General features: G+C 37.1%; 1 protein-coding gene across 1 annotated transcript in view; it reads right to left on the reverse strand.

Annotated features, from left to right (window-relative positions):
- The window catches only part of LOC129755273 (coiled-coil domain-containing protein lobo), a 272,349-nt gene that overhangs the window by 41,647 nt on the left and 209,647 nt on the right, over positions 1-21,055 (reverse strand). The window contains exon 2 of the mRNA XM_055752072.1: positions 3,718-3,915. Within this exon, the coding sequence (XP_055608047.1) occupies positions 3,718-3,915 (198 nt within the window). The remainder of the gene's footprint in view (positions 1-3,717; positions 3,916-21,055) is intronic.

Consider the following 21,055-nt stretch of genomic DNA (forward strand, 5'->3'; position numbering starts at 1 on the left):
TCCCCCTTTTGGGAGGAAAGGGGGACTTTCATACAATTTTTTTACATGTCTCGAGAGCTGATCTAGCAAATGGAACCAAAATTGGCATGGGAGGGTATTTGAGAAGGAGAAATATTTGTATGATGATTTGGATTACTTATTTGAAATAAATTTTGCAAGTGAGGGTTATTGTGTGTCCTCATAGTCGGAAGAAGAGAAATCCCAATCCTTTTTTTAACAGATAACTATACCTTACCAACAAAAGAAAATAAGTTTATCATGGGAGGATAGGGTACGAGAAATATTTCTATGATGGCTTGATCTCTTCCATCCATACAGAGGGGAGATAGAAAGGAGAAAAAAGGCTCTCATACTCTTTCTCTTAAGGGGGGGGTAGGGTCTAACACTTTCAAAAAATCGATTTTTTTATTTTCTTATTGTAAAACATTTCAAGAATGTTGTGTCAAATTTTCAAGTCAATTGAAGCAAAACTGTAGAAGTTATAGGCCTTTATCTCCTCCTATCTAATACTGCAAGAAAGCAAGAGCAGAAACTTCAAACGCGTTTTTCTCGAAAGCACATTTTTAAAGTCCGTGGACATCGTCATTTGAAAACTACTTATCCGATTCTTTTCAAATTTGGAACATATTTTCTACATATAAAATACCAGACCCCAACGTTTTTCTTTTTTGATTTTTTTACTTTGGGGAGATTTTAGAGGTGAAAAATGGCGGATTTTTAAGTGAAAAATCGTAGTTTTTACTTCAAACAGCCACAAAAATTTCATAAAAATATTTTTAAGTTAAATAAAAACGTTGGGGTCCAGAAAAACATCTATTAAAAATATTTTGCTCTGATTTTTTGACTTCAGACGATTCTGTGCTGAGATACAGTGTCCACCGCAAATCCTGTTTTCTAAACGGCATCCTCGAAATTGCTCCGTCACCGGCTCATTTTTCAATATTTTTCTACGAAAAAATTACTAAATGTTCTTTTAACAATGCTTTGTATAATGCAAAAAATTTGAATACATTTGTTTGAACGATAGCTCTAGAAAAAAATCGTGAAAATGGTGTTTTTTTATACCCGTTAGACCCTACCCCCCCCCCCCCCCCCCCCCTTAAATTCATACCAGAAATCTATCCCTTCTTTCAGAGGGGAGACGAGAGAAAAAGAGAGGCTTTTTTAAATATTTTTTCGCAGAACTTGAAAACTAATGAAGCAAATAATCCAAAAATATGCATGTGATGCTTTGTATTTACAAAAAATTTTTCTATGTTAATGTGAAACCTGTTCTATATTTGACGAGGAAGGGGAGGGGAATTCCATACACGTGAAACATACATTTTTGCATAACTTAAGTGCAGTTGAAGCAAATAAATGCAGAGTACTTATTTTAGCATTTGAACAATAATTGAAAAAACATACTTTAGAAAGGTTGTTACAACATAAAGAAATCATTCACGAAAATCAGAATTGGTATTGCAGTTCGATTTTTAAGAACAATTTCAAAATTATAATTTGAGGTACCTACTGATAAAAATTTTACTTATTTTAAAAGGTGTTGCAAAGCACACCGGTTCAGCTAGTTACTTTTAAAATTTTAACTACAAAATTAAATGAAATGTTGCCTATTTTCAATTCCCAAGGCCCTCGCACTATTCCAATGTAATGTTTTCCTTCAAACTTAACCATTTGATAGGGTTTCTAGCCTTTTGTCCTGGACTGGTTTACACTTGGAATATGTTCCTATTTTATGAAATATAAAAAAAATACCTCAAAATACAACATAAACTACACCAAAACTATACATTTACCAAGAAAAAAAGTTGAACTCTCACATAAATCAACCTGCTGCTTCCAAACGCTTTGATTTCATCAGGAAGGGTGTTTGTTTGCGAGCCTTCGCAAAAGTAGATATTACAAGTTTTTGAAATTACATTTTTACTTACATTTGAAATTTTCAAACACAAACCAAGTTTTACGCAATTTGAAACTTAACTTATGAGTTTCAAAACATAGAAAAAAAATTAAGATAGATATTTCAATTTTAAAAAGATAATTTTAATTTAGACTTAGATAATTTAAAATTCATGTCGGTCAAAGTTACCCCGGTGATCAATGTTACCCCGTTTTACGGTACTACTAATCAGTTTGAATGGGCTTTCATATATCAAAAAAGGTTCATAAGATGGTTTTTAAGGACAATATCAAATCTTTTATTTTTTCAAGTATATGAATATTTTATAGGATACTATAAGTGCCAAATTAAAAATCAATCTTGAAAAGTTTAATATGGTTTTATAGTTGGAAATATTTTTCGCGTGTAAATGTTCCGGAGACTAGTTGTAAAAAGGTTTTCATGAAATGCGTTTCAAACCATTGTAAGATATTGTACATCGCAAATAAATTAGGGTTTAAAAATTATAAAACCAATCTGAAATTTGTGTGTTATTTGGGGTATGAAATGCACTTATAATTTAACCCCGTTGTATATGATGCAATTTGAATTTTGGGTTAAAAATTTTGGTAAAAACTGCTTCCTATCACAGGTTAAATACGGTAAGAACAAAAAAAGGAACCTTCAAAATCTTCCGAAAGCGATATAAACCAAAACCCTAGAGCGAGGAGAAAGTGAAACGCGCCCGCTCAACGGACGGTTGATTCTTGTGCGGTAGTAGTTATTTTCATTGTAGAATATGTGCGTTTTTTTTTCTCTTTCGCCTTTTTTCTTTCCTTCAGTATGCCAAAGTGTGCAGTTGATCGTGCAAAATGTTAATAACTGCGATAAAGTGAGCTGAAAGAAAAATTGCGATGGCATAAGACAAGTGATAAGCACCGGTCGTAAGAATTTGAACCCTCGCCGATTTGTGCTGCGTTCTTTTTTTTGGTGCGTCTTGTTTTAGTGCTTGAAGGTTCCGGTGGTGCTATTTTTTTTTTCATTTAGGTGGTTCCCAGATAAAATATTTTAGTTTTAATAACCACTTTTTTATTTTAAAATCCGTCCTGAAACAACCATCTTAAGATAAACAAGGTGAATCAAGATACCAAAAGATACAACACGAAACAACATGTTGAAAAGATAAACGACATAACACAAGATAAAAAAAGATTGAACTGAATAAAAGATAAAACAAAAAAAAAACATAAATATATAGATTAAATAAAGTACAGCATCATTACACATGTAAAAAAGAATAAACATGATAAAACAAGATGAAAGAAGGAAAAGAGGAACTAAAAAAATATTATACATGGTTTCGGAAGATCAAATTGTAAAGTTTTCAAAAAACTAGAAAAAACAGGACAAAACAAGATGAATTAAGATGATACAAATTGAACGAAATAAACCAAAGACAAAACAAAAGACATTTAAAAAATATAAAACGAGATCAAACTAGACAAACCAATTTTAAACGAAACAGAACAAGATGACACAAAAAGAAACTTAAAACTAAGTAAAATCAGTAGCTCAAAGCATGTGTCTATACCGTTTCAAGTGTTTGATTGTGTTTATTTTAATTTTTTATTTTTTTTTCAATTCTTCTGAACCCATTTTAAAAATTTGTTACCCACTGACCCTCTGCTTGTCCCCTTGCTCCCATAGACAACCTTAATCGGCCGATGGTTAAAAGAAAGCGCTGGGAAACTCTTTAGTTTCTCGCCATCAAGCTCCCCGATTCCCCTTACTTTATCACAAAAGCACAAAAGTAGCAGTAAGTCGTAACTTAGGCGTACCTGGTCTTGACGATCCGGCACATAGGGACAGGCAACCCGGCGCAGGTCGTTGTTGACGATCTCCCGCGTAGCGTAACCGGACACCACGCACGCCGCAAATCCATTTCCTATCAGATAGCTGCACAGAAGGGTGGCCAACTCGAAGCTGTTCGCTTTGCGCCGTTTCAGGACCGTATCCGGGGACAGGAGCCGGAGGGGCTGCACATGGAAAGCAGACGAAGAAAGAACATGTTAGCATTCACTGAAGGTAGATTTTATGGGGCAAAAACGGGAAGACTGAGGAGCGAAATGAAAATAACTAAAAAAAGGAGTTTACGCACTGCAGGTGGCAGACGTGCAATTTTTTTGGCATGTAAATATCGGTTTGAAGAGTTGGAGCAGTTGTATTGATTCGTTCTCAAAAAATCGCATTTACTTAGTTTTGCAGAGTTCTGGATACCTCTGTAACATGAAATAAAAAATTTCATATTTTACTGTTGAATGTAGTCTATATATAGGACGTTTCGGCTTCTCAGTCATATTTTTGAACAAAATTAGAAACAGCACATTTTCTCAGTGTCCTACGTTTCGGCCATGATCTTGACCATCATCAGGGATATTTATAAATTTATTTCATTGAAAAAATTGTTTATCATATTTAAAAAAAAATCGTCTTACAGAGAGTGTACTGTTTGTCAAATGGTGGGATCTTGGCTAATGTGTTGTTGATGTTTTTTTCTTTCTTCCGATCCGATTAATTGCGTGAACCATATTAATTCGACTTAATTTAATGTAGGGCATGATATAGATGTACTTACAAGAGAAAATGGAATAATTGATCACTTACTTTTGAGAAATATTATCATTTATTCAGTCCGCTATTTCGCCTTTTTAGCATTAATTCTGCATTATATACACATATAGTACAAAACAAGCATTAATTCAGAGTTATAAATGGGAATAAAGTGTTGCTTAAGGGCTATGTTTTGGTGTTTATGGTTACTTGGGATGTTTAGAAGATATGATGGCTAGCATCTTACAAATGCAGAAACCACCAACCCACAGATGTATGTATACCGTGACCGGGATTCGATCTCATGCCTGCTGGCTTAGAAAACCTTGAATGCTATCCTCTATGTCACGGGTTGCGTCTTTGAAACTGTTGAAGCCTAAAAACTCAACAAATTCGGTTTGCTCAACATGCCGCTGCCCAAAATGGCTTGAATTCAAAATAGCTACGTTTAAAATAAACATTTTTGAAACCATTCGTTTCATAAAGTAACAAATTTGCAACAATTAATGTATTTAAAGAGTAAAAAATCGTATTTTTTTTTTGATGTACTCATCATTTCCAACTTTTTAAAATGATTCTTAAGGAAAAATAAAAAATCATGAAATAAATGGTTAATCGTTGCGTAACGATGAGCATACCTCCCCCCTTCCCTGTGTCACAATTCCTAACGTTCGAGCTTACTTCACTAGGAGCGTTAGGGAATAAATGGGTGCCCCCAAAGACTGTTCGGGATTAACTTATTTCCGGTTGGGGTTAACGCTCGATATCGCTTTCCCTAAACTGAAGGTTTACACTTCCCCTGAACTGAGGGTTTACACTTCCAATTACTTGGATCCGATTAGTGATCGCGTGTGAAAGCGCCTTTGATTAGTGATTCGGTTTCTTCACCTTTCTTCCACAATCCATTCGTTTGGAGAAGCCATCGCTAAATTCCCATCTAGCTTGTCGGCGGATCGGGAGCGCAGCATCAACAGGTGCTTCAACAGTACTCGACGTCACCAGAGACACCGTCCGCCAAGCTCTCGGCAGGAGATCGGAGCAAGTCACATCACGGCCACAGGTTTGAACCTCATACTTATTCGATGAGTCAATTTGTATTATTCGCTCTTGCCTAGAGCCCTTAGGATTGACCAGCACATAAGGTCACTTGGGTATCCCGAGATGGTCGAACAGAAAATCAAATTGACCACATCTGCATCAGCCGAAAATGGAGAAGGAACCTTCCTGATGTCCGAAACAAACGAAGCGCAGACATTGCATCTGACCATCACCTCGTCCTGGGCGAGATACGACTGAGAGTTCATGTGTCCAACGGCGCGAGAAGAAAAGGGCATACGTTGAACAGCTAGAATCCCGAGCCTCGGAATTGCTGACAGACGGAACAGTCGAAGAACAGTGGTGTGGAACCAAGAATGCCTTTATCACGACGAGCCATGGTACTCTCGGTAAAGTTTGTGGAAGAAGAAGTGAATGGATGTCGAATGAAACTTGAAGGATGGTCGATGATCGGAGAAAGGCGAAAGTCGGAATCGAGCAGGCTTGTACCGGGTCGTGAAACGAGCTTGTAGACGAAACAAGAGAGCCTGGACAAACTCCCTAGCCGAAGAGGGAGAAAGAGCCACCGCCAATGGAGATATCCGATTACTTTATGACATTTCTTGCCGCCTCAGTGGTGCAAGGACTAATGCAAGAATGCCGCTAGAAGACCGAGCAGGTCAGTTATTGACCGATCGAACAGATCAGCTCAAACGATGGACTGAGCACTTCGAACAACTCTTCCGAGTCACGAATAGCGATGGGCAACAGAACCCTCAGCTCGAAGCGCGAACAGTAAGCCGCATCAATGGCGTCAACTCGGAAGCGCCCTTACTGGCTGCAATAGGCACCTGGGATCGATTGCATCTCTGCTGAAATGCTGAAAGCCGACCGACTTAACCATGAAAACATCTGGGCGAAGAGGAGTACCAGAGAAACTATTCCATCTCATCGAAGCACAATACGAGGCATTTTCGTGCAAGGTCTTGCACGACGGTGTCTTGTCCGAACCTATCCCGATAACTGCTGGAGTGAGACAGGGATGTATCTTGTCACCGCTACTTTTTCTAATCGTAATGGATGAGATTCTGACCGGATCGATCGACTGTGCACCGAACCGAGGATTGCCGTGGAATCCTTCAACAATGGAGCAACTGAACGACCTTGACCTGGCTGACGATATTGTTTTGCTCGCCCAAACACAACCGGATATGCAGAGCAAACTCGACGACCTCACCGAAAGCTCCAATGCAGCAGGTCAAAGTCGATGTCGGAAAGACCAAGTCGATGGAGATCAACACAGGAAATCCCTCCAGTTTCATGGTAACTGGGCAACAAGTTGAGAAAGTGGAGTGCTTCCAGTATCTTGGTAGCCAGACAATGCCTGATGGTGGTACCAGGAAAGACATAGAAACCCGGATCAGAAAGGCCCGATTTGCGTTCGCGAGTCTCCGAAACATCTGGCGGTCACATGAGTTTTTTTAGGGTGAATGACAGCTTGCTGTCAAATTCCCGGAAAAAAAATCTGGTAGTCACGCCAGATTTCTCTACGAAAAAATCCGAATCTTCAACTCAAACGTCAAATCCGTATTACTGTACGGGTGCGAAACTTGGTGCACATATGCGGTAACGACGCGAAAACTGCAAGTGTTTGTAAACCGTTTCCTGCGGAATATCATCCTCGATTGGAGACCTGGCAGCTGGATCTCGAATGAGGAACTACATCGCCGGTGTCATCATAGGGCTCTAGATAGCGTGATTCGGGAACGTAAGTGGAGATGGATTGGGCACACGCTGCGAAAAGATGGGAACGAGATTTGCAGAGAGGCCCTAGATTGGAATCCAGAAGGATATCAAAGAAGAGGCAGGCCCAGAAACTCGTGGCGGCGAAGCCTAGCCGCTGAAATCCGAACTGTCAACGAGAATCTTGACTGGGATCAGGTGAAGACGCTGGCTCCGGATCGTCAACAGTGGAGATCTTTTACCACTGCCCTATGTACCGGAGGATCGGCGCGGGATCATGAAGTAAGTGTGATCGATGCTATTTTCCACGCCTGCGGGAAAATTACAGATGACAGAGACATATTAATAAACCTTGTGAGAGGTATCGCTATTGCGGAGGCACAGTTTTTTACAAACACCGGTTGCAAATAACCGTAAAACATTTCTCGTACTCAAATACTCTCCCATGCCAAATTTGATTATATTTGCTCGGTTAGTTCTTCAGTTATGCACTTTTCCTATTTTTTTTTAAAGGAGGATGAGGTGCCAAATATTCATTGAAGCATTTCTTGTACCCCAGTACCTTCTCATTCCAAATTTGGTTCCATTTGTTTGATTAGTTTTTGAGATGTGTAAAAAATTGTTAGGGAGCCCTCGTCCCCTTCCTTTTTTCCCTACTGGGGGGTTTCAAATAAGAAAAGAACTATTTATCGTACCCGAATACAATACCATGCCAATCAAATAAAAAAATCTGGAAGAAAAGAGGGTTATTGAAAGTTTTTCTACTTCAACGTGTTTGAGAGTCAACTCAATATACCCAAATTTAAGTGTTTTTTGGTACAGATACTTTAAAAAATAGATCTAGAGGGTTTGGAGCTATTGTATTATGTTGAGCCCTTGAACTATTATTTGTGGTGAGTGCCTTTAAACAAAACGTCTTAAAATAAGCTAGTAATAGCAAATGTGGCAACCAAAGGCCTTTGCATATTTTTCCATTCATCTCAATTTCCATCATTCGAAATTAATTGTTTTGAGATTATACTTGAAGACTGTGTTCTGTGCTTATTTAAGAATCGGATGAAGTTAGAGTGTACGTAAATATTACTAAAGAATAAAATTATTTATTAAATGTTAGCTGCAATAAAGGTTTCTCCTTAAATGCATATTCCATCAGAAATGCTTCAAATGTAACAGCATTTCGTATATGTCTGCAAACCTTTTCGCAATGGAGATTTTTAAAATTCATGCAACGAATTGGTTGCTTCGGTGACTTCGGTACCGGGCAGTGCCTTCGAGTCACCGCACAAATCTCAATCTTGATGCCGAATGATTGCTTTCAGTTCAACGACGCCCATCCGTCATACTTAGTTTGGGGCCCAAAAATTGATGCAATTCCATCATCTCAGAGAGAGAGAGAGAAGAAAAAAAAGGTTACTTTCCGTAGCGCTCCCTTCCAGAATCAATCAAACGAGAAATCTCAACGCCCGAGAAGCGTCGAAAAGATGGAAGGGTCCCCTGGCCCCGTTTCGTTTTGCGAATGGCATTGCGCACTTTTCTATGCCGGCAGAAATTGCTCCCCGGTTCAAATGTGGGTGGAAAGTGTGAAAAACTCTTCTGGGACCAATCATATTTGGTCTAAGGTGTATAGTGCTTTGCTAAAGTTGATTTTTTTGCTCTTCGTATAGCAATTTACCAGCAGTAGTTTTTGTTTTCTTTTCCTCTGCCACTCTGTAAGGAATAAATTAGAAATTGAATCCTGTACGGTTGCATACAATTTCGGGTTCTTTTTTTCTTGTCCCGGTAAGACCTTTTTCGGATTGTTTCTTTCTTCGGCGTATGTGATTCGAGAGATTCGGTTTCCAATTCAAGAATGTTTCTTTTTTCGCAAAGAAAAGAAAACCTTGGAGCCTTACTTGGCACCGTTTGAACGCGCTAGTATCAATCTTTGAACGTTGAACCGGATGGGTGTGCAACCGGAAATAGTGGATTAATAACAACCGGGGTTGTAAACAGTGTAGGTTAATTTTTAATTTTAAACAGAATCAAGAAAAAAATGTTTTTTTAAGACCCCGGAATTCAGACTACTAAATTGGATTATTGAAAAAATCTTTAATGTGGTCAAAAGATTTCGTTCAGCAGATACAACCCTGATATAATTTTTTTTGCACGGATAGTTGATGAATAGGGCAAATCGATTCGTTTGAAATACGAAAGCCTAATCCTGCTCTTACATCCGGCGAGTATTTCTGTTGGATTCGATGGGGCAAACATTCTAGCATCAGAAAAAAGTATTTTCACCAGCTAGGACCATAGTACACAGTTAAGTAAAATAAGTGAATCCTTAGGGCTATTTTGTCCCACAATATCCCACCCCTTGATTTGGCTGGAAATCAAAGATTCCGAAAGTTCATATGTAATTCGTCACACTTGGCTTGGCGTTGGACCAGAACTTTCCTTTTGGAGAATGTTTCAACGATTCCATTTCGTGCCTTGGAAATGTGATTGGAAAAGTTTGCTACTGGGAAGGATGATCAGTTCTATAGCTGCAGTGAGAAGTAATTCGTATGATTTTGACTTCATCTTACACCCGACAGATTTAAATACAACTACAAAATAGTGAATTTTCATTAGAAAATCAAATTCAATGAAAACAATACAAAAAAAAAGTAAGTTAATTCATTTTCAAAACCACCGCACCTTCTGCATTTAAGCAAATTTGATTGCGTTTTCAAATTGATTTGACCGCTAGAAATTGACTTGCAAGAATCAAACTTACTAGTTTTTTTAAAATCAAAGGCCCAATTTCTGTTATACTTTTTGTTTGGCTCAAAGTCTGTTATTTGATTACTAAACCTTCAAGAAAATTGTAAATCACAAGATTTTGTTTTTAAATCACTAACTGACCCGGGGGCTTTGCTACACCTTCGCAATACAAAAAAATTCCATTTTAACCTTGGCTTGCCAGATACTTTCAGAAAAAAAGCCGGACATTTTACCAAAAAAGCGGGACGTTTGAGAAATTCTTAAAAGCTTAATTGTATAGCCAAACTTATTCGTATATCATCAGCCAAAGTTATTGATTTTTTAATTTTGTATTTTTTTTTGCCTTAAGCACGTTTATTCACACGGTTCTTGCGAATTAACACGTTATTTTGGAGGAAATATTTCAAGTCTTACATGTAAACGGCGGATTTGATACCGCGTATAAAACCTTTGTGTAATAACAAACATACTTAAATTTTGCTTTATAAATTTGAAAACTCAGGCAGACTTCCACCATTGTATTCTTTGAACAGTTGAGCCTAAGAAGGTGGTGTATAAAATAAGGCAATTTAATAAAGATTCCGACGAAAAAATAAGATCTTTTATAATATGGTAGCAACTTAAGCAACATTTACTTAATACCAAAGTTATTTACATTGCATTGGTTGAAGAAAATACTTAACAGAATCAAAATCTTACTGTAATACTAAGAGCATTAAAGCTATTTAGTATTGGCTTCTATAAACTATTAAAAATGCTGCGGAAAAAGACGTTTTTGAAAGATTTTCTGTGCTTAACCAATGAACTGATCTTTATAAAAGTTTTATAACAAATAAAGCGAGACATTTTGAGAAAAAAAAAGCGGGACGGCGGAACATCTAACAAAAAGCGGGACATTTCCTGCTTTTGCGGGGCGGATGGCAACCCTATCTTGTTTGAAATTATGTTAGAAAAATTCCATAATTTTCAATTGAATTTTTTTTCGTTCAGAAGCAACCACTTCAGAGCAAACATTTGAGATACGATCAACAGAACAAAAATGGATATTTAAATTTTTTTAGCTAATTTTTTTTTCTATTTACAATGCCTTATTTATGTATAAATTTAAAATATAAAAGCTCTGTAGCAAATCCCTCTTCTTCCCTTCAATGTTTTGAGAGATCTTGAAAGAGAATTTATACTTTTTTACAGAATTGAATCATGGATTGATATATTCTTGAGGAATGATAAAACACTTTCTCTCTCTCTCTCTCTCTCTCTCTCTCTCTCTCTCTTTCTCTCTCTTAATTTTCCAGCTTGAAGAAGGGGGAAAAGCAATATAATAAAAGTAACATTTCTCGTAAGGGAACTGGGTCCAAAATGCGCAAAGCGGCAAGATGCGCCACCATCAGTATTTCACTAATTAAACATTTTTCAACATTTCTGAAAATGCCAGTTAGTTCTACTTACACTTTTATGCGTTCATAAACATTTTTGGATCTTCTGAGTTTTTTTATCACGTAAATTTGGCGAAAAACGAAAAAAAAAATTATGAGTTTTTTTTTGCAATTTTTCAACTTTTCTCGTGAGGAATAACTAAAAGCAAAAAAACCACCTGTCATTTGTTCTAATGATAAACATGGGTCTTTACATTCATCAAAAAACAAAATATTTCCTAATTCAATAATTGTTTATAATATTTGAGCGATGTTATATAAAAATGACGGGGCGGTTCAAAGCGCGCCATGACCGCTTATCTTTGAGCATGTTTCATTGTATCTGTTAAAATTGTTCAATATTCATCACAATACTTTAAAAGAAATTTCTATGTTAAATTGGAAAACATAACTATAATATAAATGGAAATATTTGAAATTCCTGAATTTCATAAAGATTAAATTAACTTTTTACAAGAATGTCCGTATATCTGGCAACACTGCGCGTAGCAATACATTTATCAATATGTGAAGTAAAATACAAATGTTTTAAACTGTCAAGCACTTGCGGGGGCACTTCAATCAATATACTTAATTATTGTATCGTAAATATATAATATACAATACTTCTGGAATATCTTGTATGATCCCGTTTCTATGACATTATGATATTTGAACTAATTCATAGGGAATCAACATTTGCAACGGCAAGTGGAACTGAATGTGCATAAACTTATACTCGTAAATATTTAATATATATGTCTTCAAAAAATTTAATTATTACTTTGTGTCATGTGTATCCAAATATAATTTATAGACTGTAAGAAAAGCTACAATCCACTGTCAAGTGTAATCGGGTTTTTTGATTGGCCTACTAATGCATATGCAAGGAACGGAATAGTATACCTAGCATCCAGTTATCCTTAGTATAGAGGAAATTATCTTCAAGCTTAGCACAAGCTAGGTGGTTTCGTCAAAAATCAGGGCAACGCAAAGCTAAAAATCAGGGTTTTTCAGGATTTCTTGATTCATGAAAATAATAGGCAGCTCTGCTCAAATTGCATTATTAAAGGCACAATACAGGTGCTGTAAATGCCTTGATTTATGCAAGAACAGTTCGCAGCTTTTTGGCTGGCCTGCAGTTCATATTGAAAAAAACACCAATAAAATATCATCTGAACCGAAGATAACCATCTGTTAAAAGGGTTTAACTATTTTATAACAGATTTAATAGATTTTCTCATAGATTAACTACAAATTCGATTAAATTTAGTGTTTTCATAAAAATCAGAACAATTCAGGACATTTAGGCACCAATTTAAAAAAAATCAGGACAACTCGAGAATTTTTATAAAAAATTAGGACGGTCTCTCGAAAATCAGGAAAAATCCTGATAAATCAGGTTACCTGGCACCTCTGAGCATGAGAGAAACAACAACAACATCAACTGAACAATTGTAATGCACGTCAGAAGTGCCAGGTGTTCTGATTTTTCAGGACTTGTCCTGACTTTCTCATAGATTAACTACAAATTCGATTAAATTTAGTGTTTTCATAAAAATCAGAACAATTCAGGACATTTAGGCACCAATTTAAAAAAAATCAGGACAACTCGAGAATTTTTATAAAAAATTAGGACGGTCTCTCGAAAATCAGGACAAATCCTGATAAATCAGGTTACCTGGCACCTCTGAGCATGAGAGAAACAACAACAACATCAACTGAACAATTGTAATGCACGTCAGAAGTGCCAGGTGTTCTGATTTTTCAGGACTTGTCCTGACTTTCGGGAGGTTGTCCTGATTTTTCTATAACTTTCGAATTGTCCTGATTTTTGAAAATTTGTTTTTAAAATGTACTGAATTGTCCTGACTGTCAAACACTTTCGGGGGCACTTAAATCAATATACTTAATTATTGTATCGTAAATATATAATATACAATACTTCTGTCCATAATGTCCTTGCGGGGTAAAACGCCAGCGACTATATTTTGATAAATTTTGTAGATTTGCGAAGATTTAAGTGGATTATTTCTATACAAATGTGTTCTTAAAAACAATACCTTGTAATTTAAAAAAAAATGATTACCAGATATTCATTTAAACACGAAAAATAATCAAATTTAACTTTGTGGTGGCTATCCATCACTTAAGTTGTAAAAAGTAATCAAATGAAATAGGCTATTACACCTAGATGATTGTCAAAAGCATCTTTACAATTGATTTTACTGATTGTTCAAATTATATATTTTAATTATCAATTGATGAAAAACTGTGGTAAATTGTTGTTTTATGGTAAACTGAAGATTTATTAAATTTTAAATATCCGATTAAAATGCCCCCATCAATTTATGGACAAATCGCCCTCCCCTCAAGGTGCTGTTCGGTAAGATGTCAACAAACCCACGTGTTTTATTCTAAATTTTGGAGTGCAGTTTTCCATGAATACAGACCGATTATTGAAATGATATATCAATCTTCTTCTTTGCTTAGTCCTAAATTGTCATTAGGATGCATAATAATTATAACTTTCGATCAGATTTGAGTAAAAAACGTGCACTGAAAATCGAATCGGTTTACTCAATTTGTCGCCAAAAGCAGCAGTCAAAATTTTTCAAATTTTTTCATTTTTTCACTGGAAAATGTAAACAAACTACTTGTTTTATGTGTAGATAAACTTGAAAAAAAAAAAATATTTTCTCAATTTTTTCCGAATCAAATAACAGAATTAATTTATTTTCACTGTGAGTATTGTGTTGTTTTTGAGTCGTTTTGATCCAATGTTTTGGAACATCATTTGCCTACACTGGGGCGTTTAACATCCAATGATTTCAAAGGTTGCTTTTTAAGCGCTTTGTAAAAAATCGATTATTTTCATAGTTTTTACAATAAAAAGTAATATCATGACAAAATATGAAGATAGAAGATAGAAATTCGAAGCACATGATGCAATGTATTCGGGCGTACAGCTTAGGTATTCCGCATACTCGGTCATTTTCCTTAGCAGGTGCATATTCCCCCAAAATACCCTAATAAACGTTTAATGACGCGATTGGGTACACACATATGCGCATTATGCCCCTACTGAATCAGAAATCCAACTTCAACCTACTCTTCAAACTCCATCAAATTTCTGGCCATTTTTGACCTTCCAGTTATTCAAATTATCAGATTTAGACAAAAAAAAACAAACTTCCAAACATTATGCCCCCTCTTCCCCTATACAAATACCCTCCAATAATATGGGAGCATCTCCCTTTTTTCAGCTAGGGTTGGGCTTTAAGTAGAGATAGTTTTAATCCATTCCGAACCAAATTTGGTTTTATTTTCTCTAATAGTTTCTAAGTTGCAGTGTTCGGCATCGCTAACTGAAAAATTAGCGCCGCTAATCAAATCGCTAACTCATACAAAGTTAGCGTCGCAAATTAAATACGCTAAATGTGCCAAATAAGTTATCGCTTTAAGCTTAAAGCGCTAATCGCTAATCGCTAACTGTTTATTTACCAACATTAAGGCCGGAACAAATATCAAATTTTTCTTTAGTAACGCACTTCCCCTTTTCGATTTATCCAACTCCCCAAGGGGGAATTAATGAAGTTTCAAGTATTTAATTTAAAATAAGTTTGATCATATTTTCATAAAATAATATGAACAAAACAAAAAACTGTCAAAGCTAGGAGTTTTAACGAGTCTCTGTGTTCTATTAATTAAAACAAACGATTTTCGAACAATTAAAGAAAGAGCAAAAGAACAGAATGTGAAAAATGGGAGCTATATCTCTCTTTTTTTTAATTTAAATTTTGGTTAAAAGGAGCACAGGAGCATTGTCAAACGTGAACATTTATACAATTTCTTTTTGAACTTAAAACGAAGGCAAAAATAGTGATTTTATCTTATTTCTATATGAACTGATCTGTAAAATCTTACAAAAAACTGTATTGTGAAAGTAAATAGCTCAACCACTTGAAAAGAAATGCTGACGAAGAGATGTTGAAAATAGTTTTATAGTGTTTAACACCTTTTATAGTTATCTTCTTCCGTAAAATTTGCTAAAAAAAGTGCTTAAAGAGAGAAATGACACTAAATACATTTTTTCTCTAACTCTAGTACGCATTCCTCCAATGAATCCAATTAATCAATCAGAATGATGCACAATGTCATTTTGACTTGATAAATGAAAAAAAGTTTATTCTATCACTAAGAATTTGAGAGATTGATACAAATATATGGCAGTTATCGATCTTCAATTAGCGGAACCAAAAAATAGCGGAACTTTTCAATTCGCTAAATCAATCCAAACTTAGCGGCAAAATTAATCCGCTAACAAAAAGTCAGCGGACTAACTAGCGAATAGCGGATTAGCGCTTTTGTGCCGAACACTGCTAAGTTGTGTTAGGAAGTGGTAGCCCCCTTCTCTACTTTTAATTTTCCTACCGGAAGAAAGAAGGGATCTCGAACTATCATAGGATGATTTTTGTAATCAATAACTCTACCATGCCAAACTTGGTTTCTCTAAAAATTGTGTGGGAGCCCCCTCCTCACTTTTCCTACTTTTCCTATCAAAACACCCTATCTTTCCAGATTTGGACCCATTTGCGCTTTTACTTATCGAGTTCTGCGAAAAATGTATGGGAGCCAAGGTCGTTTATAGTTACGGGCAGTGTAAAATGCCAAATAGCCCAATCGGCCATCGCTGTGACATTGTTTACAAAACAAAAATGGATCAAAGTGCATCAAGCGCAGGTAGTGTTTTTCACATGTGTTTTTGTTTACATCTGCGATTCGAATGGAAGCAATTTTTGGGTCGTTTTTTTTTTTCAAAAATAAGTGATTATCTGAGCTTGGTGGCTCTACCGAGCGGGAAACAGAGCCCGAAAAAGCTGTGTCAGTTAACAGTGAAAGCCCAAACGGACAACAGTAGTGAGTTTATCGAAATTCCTTAGAAAAACATAAAATATTACGATAAATTTTCAGATTCCAGCAAACTTTGGTGTACGCATGTTGGAGAAATTGGGCTGATCCGAAGGTAAAAAAGGCTTTGAAAAACTGGAGGACGGAAGCTTGACTCAAAATTTTCACACTGTTGAATCTAGCACGTTTCGCTCATTTTTTTTGTCATCCCTTCAAAAAATCAATGGAGAAAAACTAATCACAAAAATTGACGTGATCAATTGACAAAATTAACAAAATTGACCTCATCAATTGAGGCATACACCCAACGACAAAGTAGAGTTTATTTCTCAAAAATGTGCCTTCACATTGGATTAGGTATAGCTTAAGGTTGCCAGAATTTTTCAGTACGCCTCCGGGCCGAAAAAATCCGAGCTACTTTATCTTAAAACCTGGCAAAATGCGGGCATTTGATATAAAATATGTCGACCAAAACTCCGGGCAATATTCGGTAAATTTGGTCAAAAGCCAATAACTTCTTAACAAAAATCAAAAGAGAAAAACTTTTTCATCGTAACGCATCAGCGGAGATTAAATTTTATTTTAAAATTTCAAAAAACCTTTCATGATTATTTTCATTTCACTTGCTCAAAAAAAAAATTGTTTTGGAGGCATAAATGAAAAAAAAGTCTCAATTTATTTATTTTTGTTTGATTTTTAAAATAAAGCCGGGAAATATCCGGGGTTTTTCCAATAAAAACCGGGCAATCGGGCCGGACCGGACTTTTCCAAATTTTGTATCAAATATCTGGGCAATCTGCAACCTTAGTATAGCTCATATTATGTAATGTCAAATAGATGGTCAACGAATTGAAACTTAAGCCACTAGTAGCTCCACAAAAGTTTTTTGGTCAAATTTGGCCCATGGAATAACAAACATCATTTGTTTGTGTTTGCAAGAACGTCGTTTTCTCGACCTTGGGTCATTAGGTGTCAAAAAGGCATATGTTAAATAGCAAGAACAAAATCTAAACGACTATAAAAAACAAGACAATTTCAATTCTTCAGACGTGTAATCGCGATAAATTCAGACACTTTGCGTTATGCTTCTTTGCTAAAATGGAACACTTGTTGGGTGAAAAGATAATTGAACCATATCGCTGTTTTATTACGTGGTGAATTTCTTCTTTCATTTACTGCAGCGTCCCTAGTTGTCACATCGCGAATCTATTGACGATGTTTTGATCCGGATGGTTTGTTTACTTAGTGGTGAAAATTTCATCAAGATTGAAGCAGTCAGTCAAAAGTTATCGACGATGGAACGCGAAAGGCGAGAGAAAATTCTGCACACTCACGTAGAGAAACCGACGTGGTCAGGGGTAAAGATCGCGAAATTCCTGAAATATCCAAAATCGACTGTAAATTCGGTGCTGCAACGTTACCGGGAGACACTTACGGTGGATCGAGCAAAACAAACCAGGCGTAAAAGTGGAACATATGACCGGAAGCTGCGAGCAAAGGTAATTCGATCAGTTCACAATAATCCCGGAATCTCCTTGCGTGATTTGGCGGAAAAGTTCAAGACAAACCACAGTACAGCTCGACGAATTTGTTTGCGAGAAGGCTTGCGGTCGTATCATGCAAGCAAACACTCCAACAAGACGCTGAAACAAAACCCGGTTGCCAAAACCAGGGCAAGGAAGTTGTACGAGAAAGTGTTGACCAAGTACAACGGATGCATTTTGATGGACGACGAAACTTACGTCAAAATGGATTTTGGACAAATTCCCGGTAACAAATTTTACCTTGCGAAGCGTGAATGTTGCGTGTAGATTCAAGTTTGTTTTCGCAGATAAATTTGCTCATAAGTTGATGATTTGGCAAGTGATCTGTAGTTGTGGGAAGAAGACTAATAATTTCATCACTGAGGACACAATGAATGGAAATGTTTACAAAGACGAATGTCTCCAGAAGAGGGTTTTGCCATTCATTCGGTCCCCCAAAGGTCCGGTGAAGTTCTTGCCGGACCTAGCAAGCTTCCACTACAGGCAGGATTTCGTTAAGTGGTATAAGGAGAACAAGATCAATTTTGTTGAAAAAAGTATCAATCCACCAAACTGTCCGGACTTTCGTCCCATCGAGAAATATTGGGCAATAGTTAAGGGCAAACTGAAGAAATATTGCAGAACTATGAAAAAACCCACTCAAATGTAAAAGTGGTTGAACAAGATGGCGAATGAGGTTTCCAGCAGTACTGTGCAGAAAATGATGGTTGGTATCAGAAAAAAAAGTTCGAAAATTCATCCGAAAAGCTGACGAATGATTTTTATGTATTTTTTTTCCTTAAAATGCAATAAAAACCCTACAAAATGACATTTTTACTTTTGTTGTACGTTATTTCTTTGCGGAGAAATGATCTGTTTTATCCGACCAGATTCTATGTTAAACAGACTTTATGTTTGTTCAATCGTTTCGTACCTCCATGTAGGTTTCTCTTTTTCAATAACTGTATCATCCTTTCGAGCATCCTGCTCGATTTCATCCATCCACTCAATTCAAATTTCAGAACTTAAACGTGCCTCCAAAAATCAAAATTCAAATTAATTAGCATATCACGAACTTCATTCCCAGTGATTGTTTGCCGTTTAAACACTCGCCAATCCAACCGCTTATTTTACTGCCTAAACTCTTTTTCTACTCGGCCTTTCTACCTGGACGAAACCGGATCCTTAACCTTCGACTTTAGAAGTGCGCCGCGTCTAATTGTTCAAGGGTACACCAGCATTTGGGGCCTCGCCAACTTTTGGGCATTCAACCCTTTTGGCGCGGATGTTTGTCCTCATTATGAGGGTGTTTTTCGCGCTTCACCAGCTGCTTCGGTGAGAGTTTGCTCATGACAAACTAATCGTGACCTCGCGCTTTGTGTGGGAAGATTAAGGGGTGGGGGGAAAATTTCGAACCGCTACGCTGCCGCTAATTTTCGCACCAAAAGTGCCAAAATCTGTCGGGCTTGGCAGGTTTGACCGGGAAGTGCCAGGGCAAAGGATTATAGGTTGATGATGGGCTGTATTGTTTTAGGATACAAAATGGATTGAAGGTAAAGTACTACCATTGACGGTTGGGATCCGAAGCCGTGTCGACATTGGTTATCATTCACTTCTAAATTAAGGTTCAAAGCTCTTCCCGCTTATTATGTTCTTTGATAGTGAATCTCATTTCGTGATCAAACTGTGTGCGCCACATTGCACCAGTTTTGAAGAATGGTATCCATTCTTTGCAGCAGCCAGACTCCGGGGATAACCGGTCTCGCAGTTAGCAGAACTGCGCTGCGCTTCTTATAAATTTCAATTTGCATCCGATTTCACTCTCCATTTGCGTGGTGCGTCGGTTGCAACCCAACATACATAGCTATCTGCAAATAGGGAACGAAAACAAATACGACACTGTCATTCGATTTGTCATATTGTCGCTGCCGCCGAATGAAATGGTAAAATTATGGGCAACGCAAAAAGTGCCACATTCTACTGTAGCTCTCTATGTATGAGACCGTTTGTTTCCGTCCAAGTGGGTCGGCCTCCTGTAGCATATCTAAAAGGCAAGGACCCAAGCATTGGTTTCGCTCGATTGCGCTCGATGGCAGGCTCAGTGGCGTTCACTGAATTGTCCCAGGGAGTAATAAATTTGCCTAGAGAGTGTTGATTTAATTGTCGGTTGTGGATAGCGCTCCAGCAGAGGGGCAACTGTGAAACTTCTTTATTTGAAATGTATTTGGGGATTTTTAAAATTATTTGTTCTTTTTTACCTTGGAGTAAACACTTGATTCGTAAACAAAATTCCTTATGCCGAAGGACCCTAACATCTCAAAAAGTCAAAGCCATTTAATCACTTAAGTCTGCTTCATTTAATATTGAAACACAAATAATTGCGTGTAGTTCAGTCATTTATTAACGAATTCATAATTTGTTTTTCATACAAATGTAGCATTTTCTTTACTCTTTCATAAAAAAAATTAAAAAAATTATTCATTGCTGTTTCGAAGAAATTCTCGTACTTTTCCCGTAATACGGCACATTAGGCGGCGCACACCCTTTTCGTCCACCGTTTTGGCGATTTGATTCCACCAGTTCTTCATTTGAGTCATGTTCCTAACAAGTTTTCCCTTTGTCTTAAGCCTCCGCTTCGTGATTGCCCAGTATTTCTCTATCGGCCGGAACTGGGGGCAGTTTGGGGGGTTGAGGTCCTTCGGTATTACGCTGACCCCGTTCGTTGCGTACCATTCCATAACCGTTTTGCTGTAATGGCAGCTTGCGAGGTCCGGCCAAAACATTACTGGACGGTCGTGGGCACGAATAAACGGCAGAATCCGTTTCTGTAGGCACTCTTTTTTGTAGACTTCTGATGTCATTGTCTTGTCAGTGAGAAAGACTTTGGTTTTCTGTCCACAACTGCATATCCCCTGCCAAATCATGTACTTGCCGGCAAATTTATCCGCAAACACGAACTTAAATTTTGCAGGTACATCCCCCCGAGCCGTCGCCAAATAAAATTTTTGACCTGGGATTTGCCCAAAGTCCGCCTTCACGTAGGTCTCATCGTCCATCAGAATACATCCGTCGAACTTGGTCAGCACTTGGTCGTACAGCTTTCGAGCACGGATTCTGGCCACATTGTTCTGCTTCAGCGTCCGATTTGGCTGTTTGCTGGCTCGGAATGACCTTATTCCTTCCCGGAGACGAATTCG

Source organism: Uranotaenia lowii, chromosome 1 (assembly GCF_029784155.1).
Source record: "Uranotaenia lowii strain MFRU-FL chromosome 1, ASM2978415v1, whole genome shotgun sequence".
Taxonomy (NCBI): Eukaryota; Metazoa; Arthropoda; class Insecta; order Diptera; family Culicidae; genus Uranotaenia; species Uranotaenia lowii.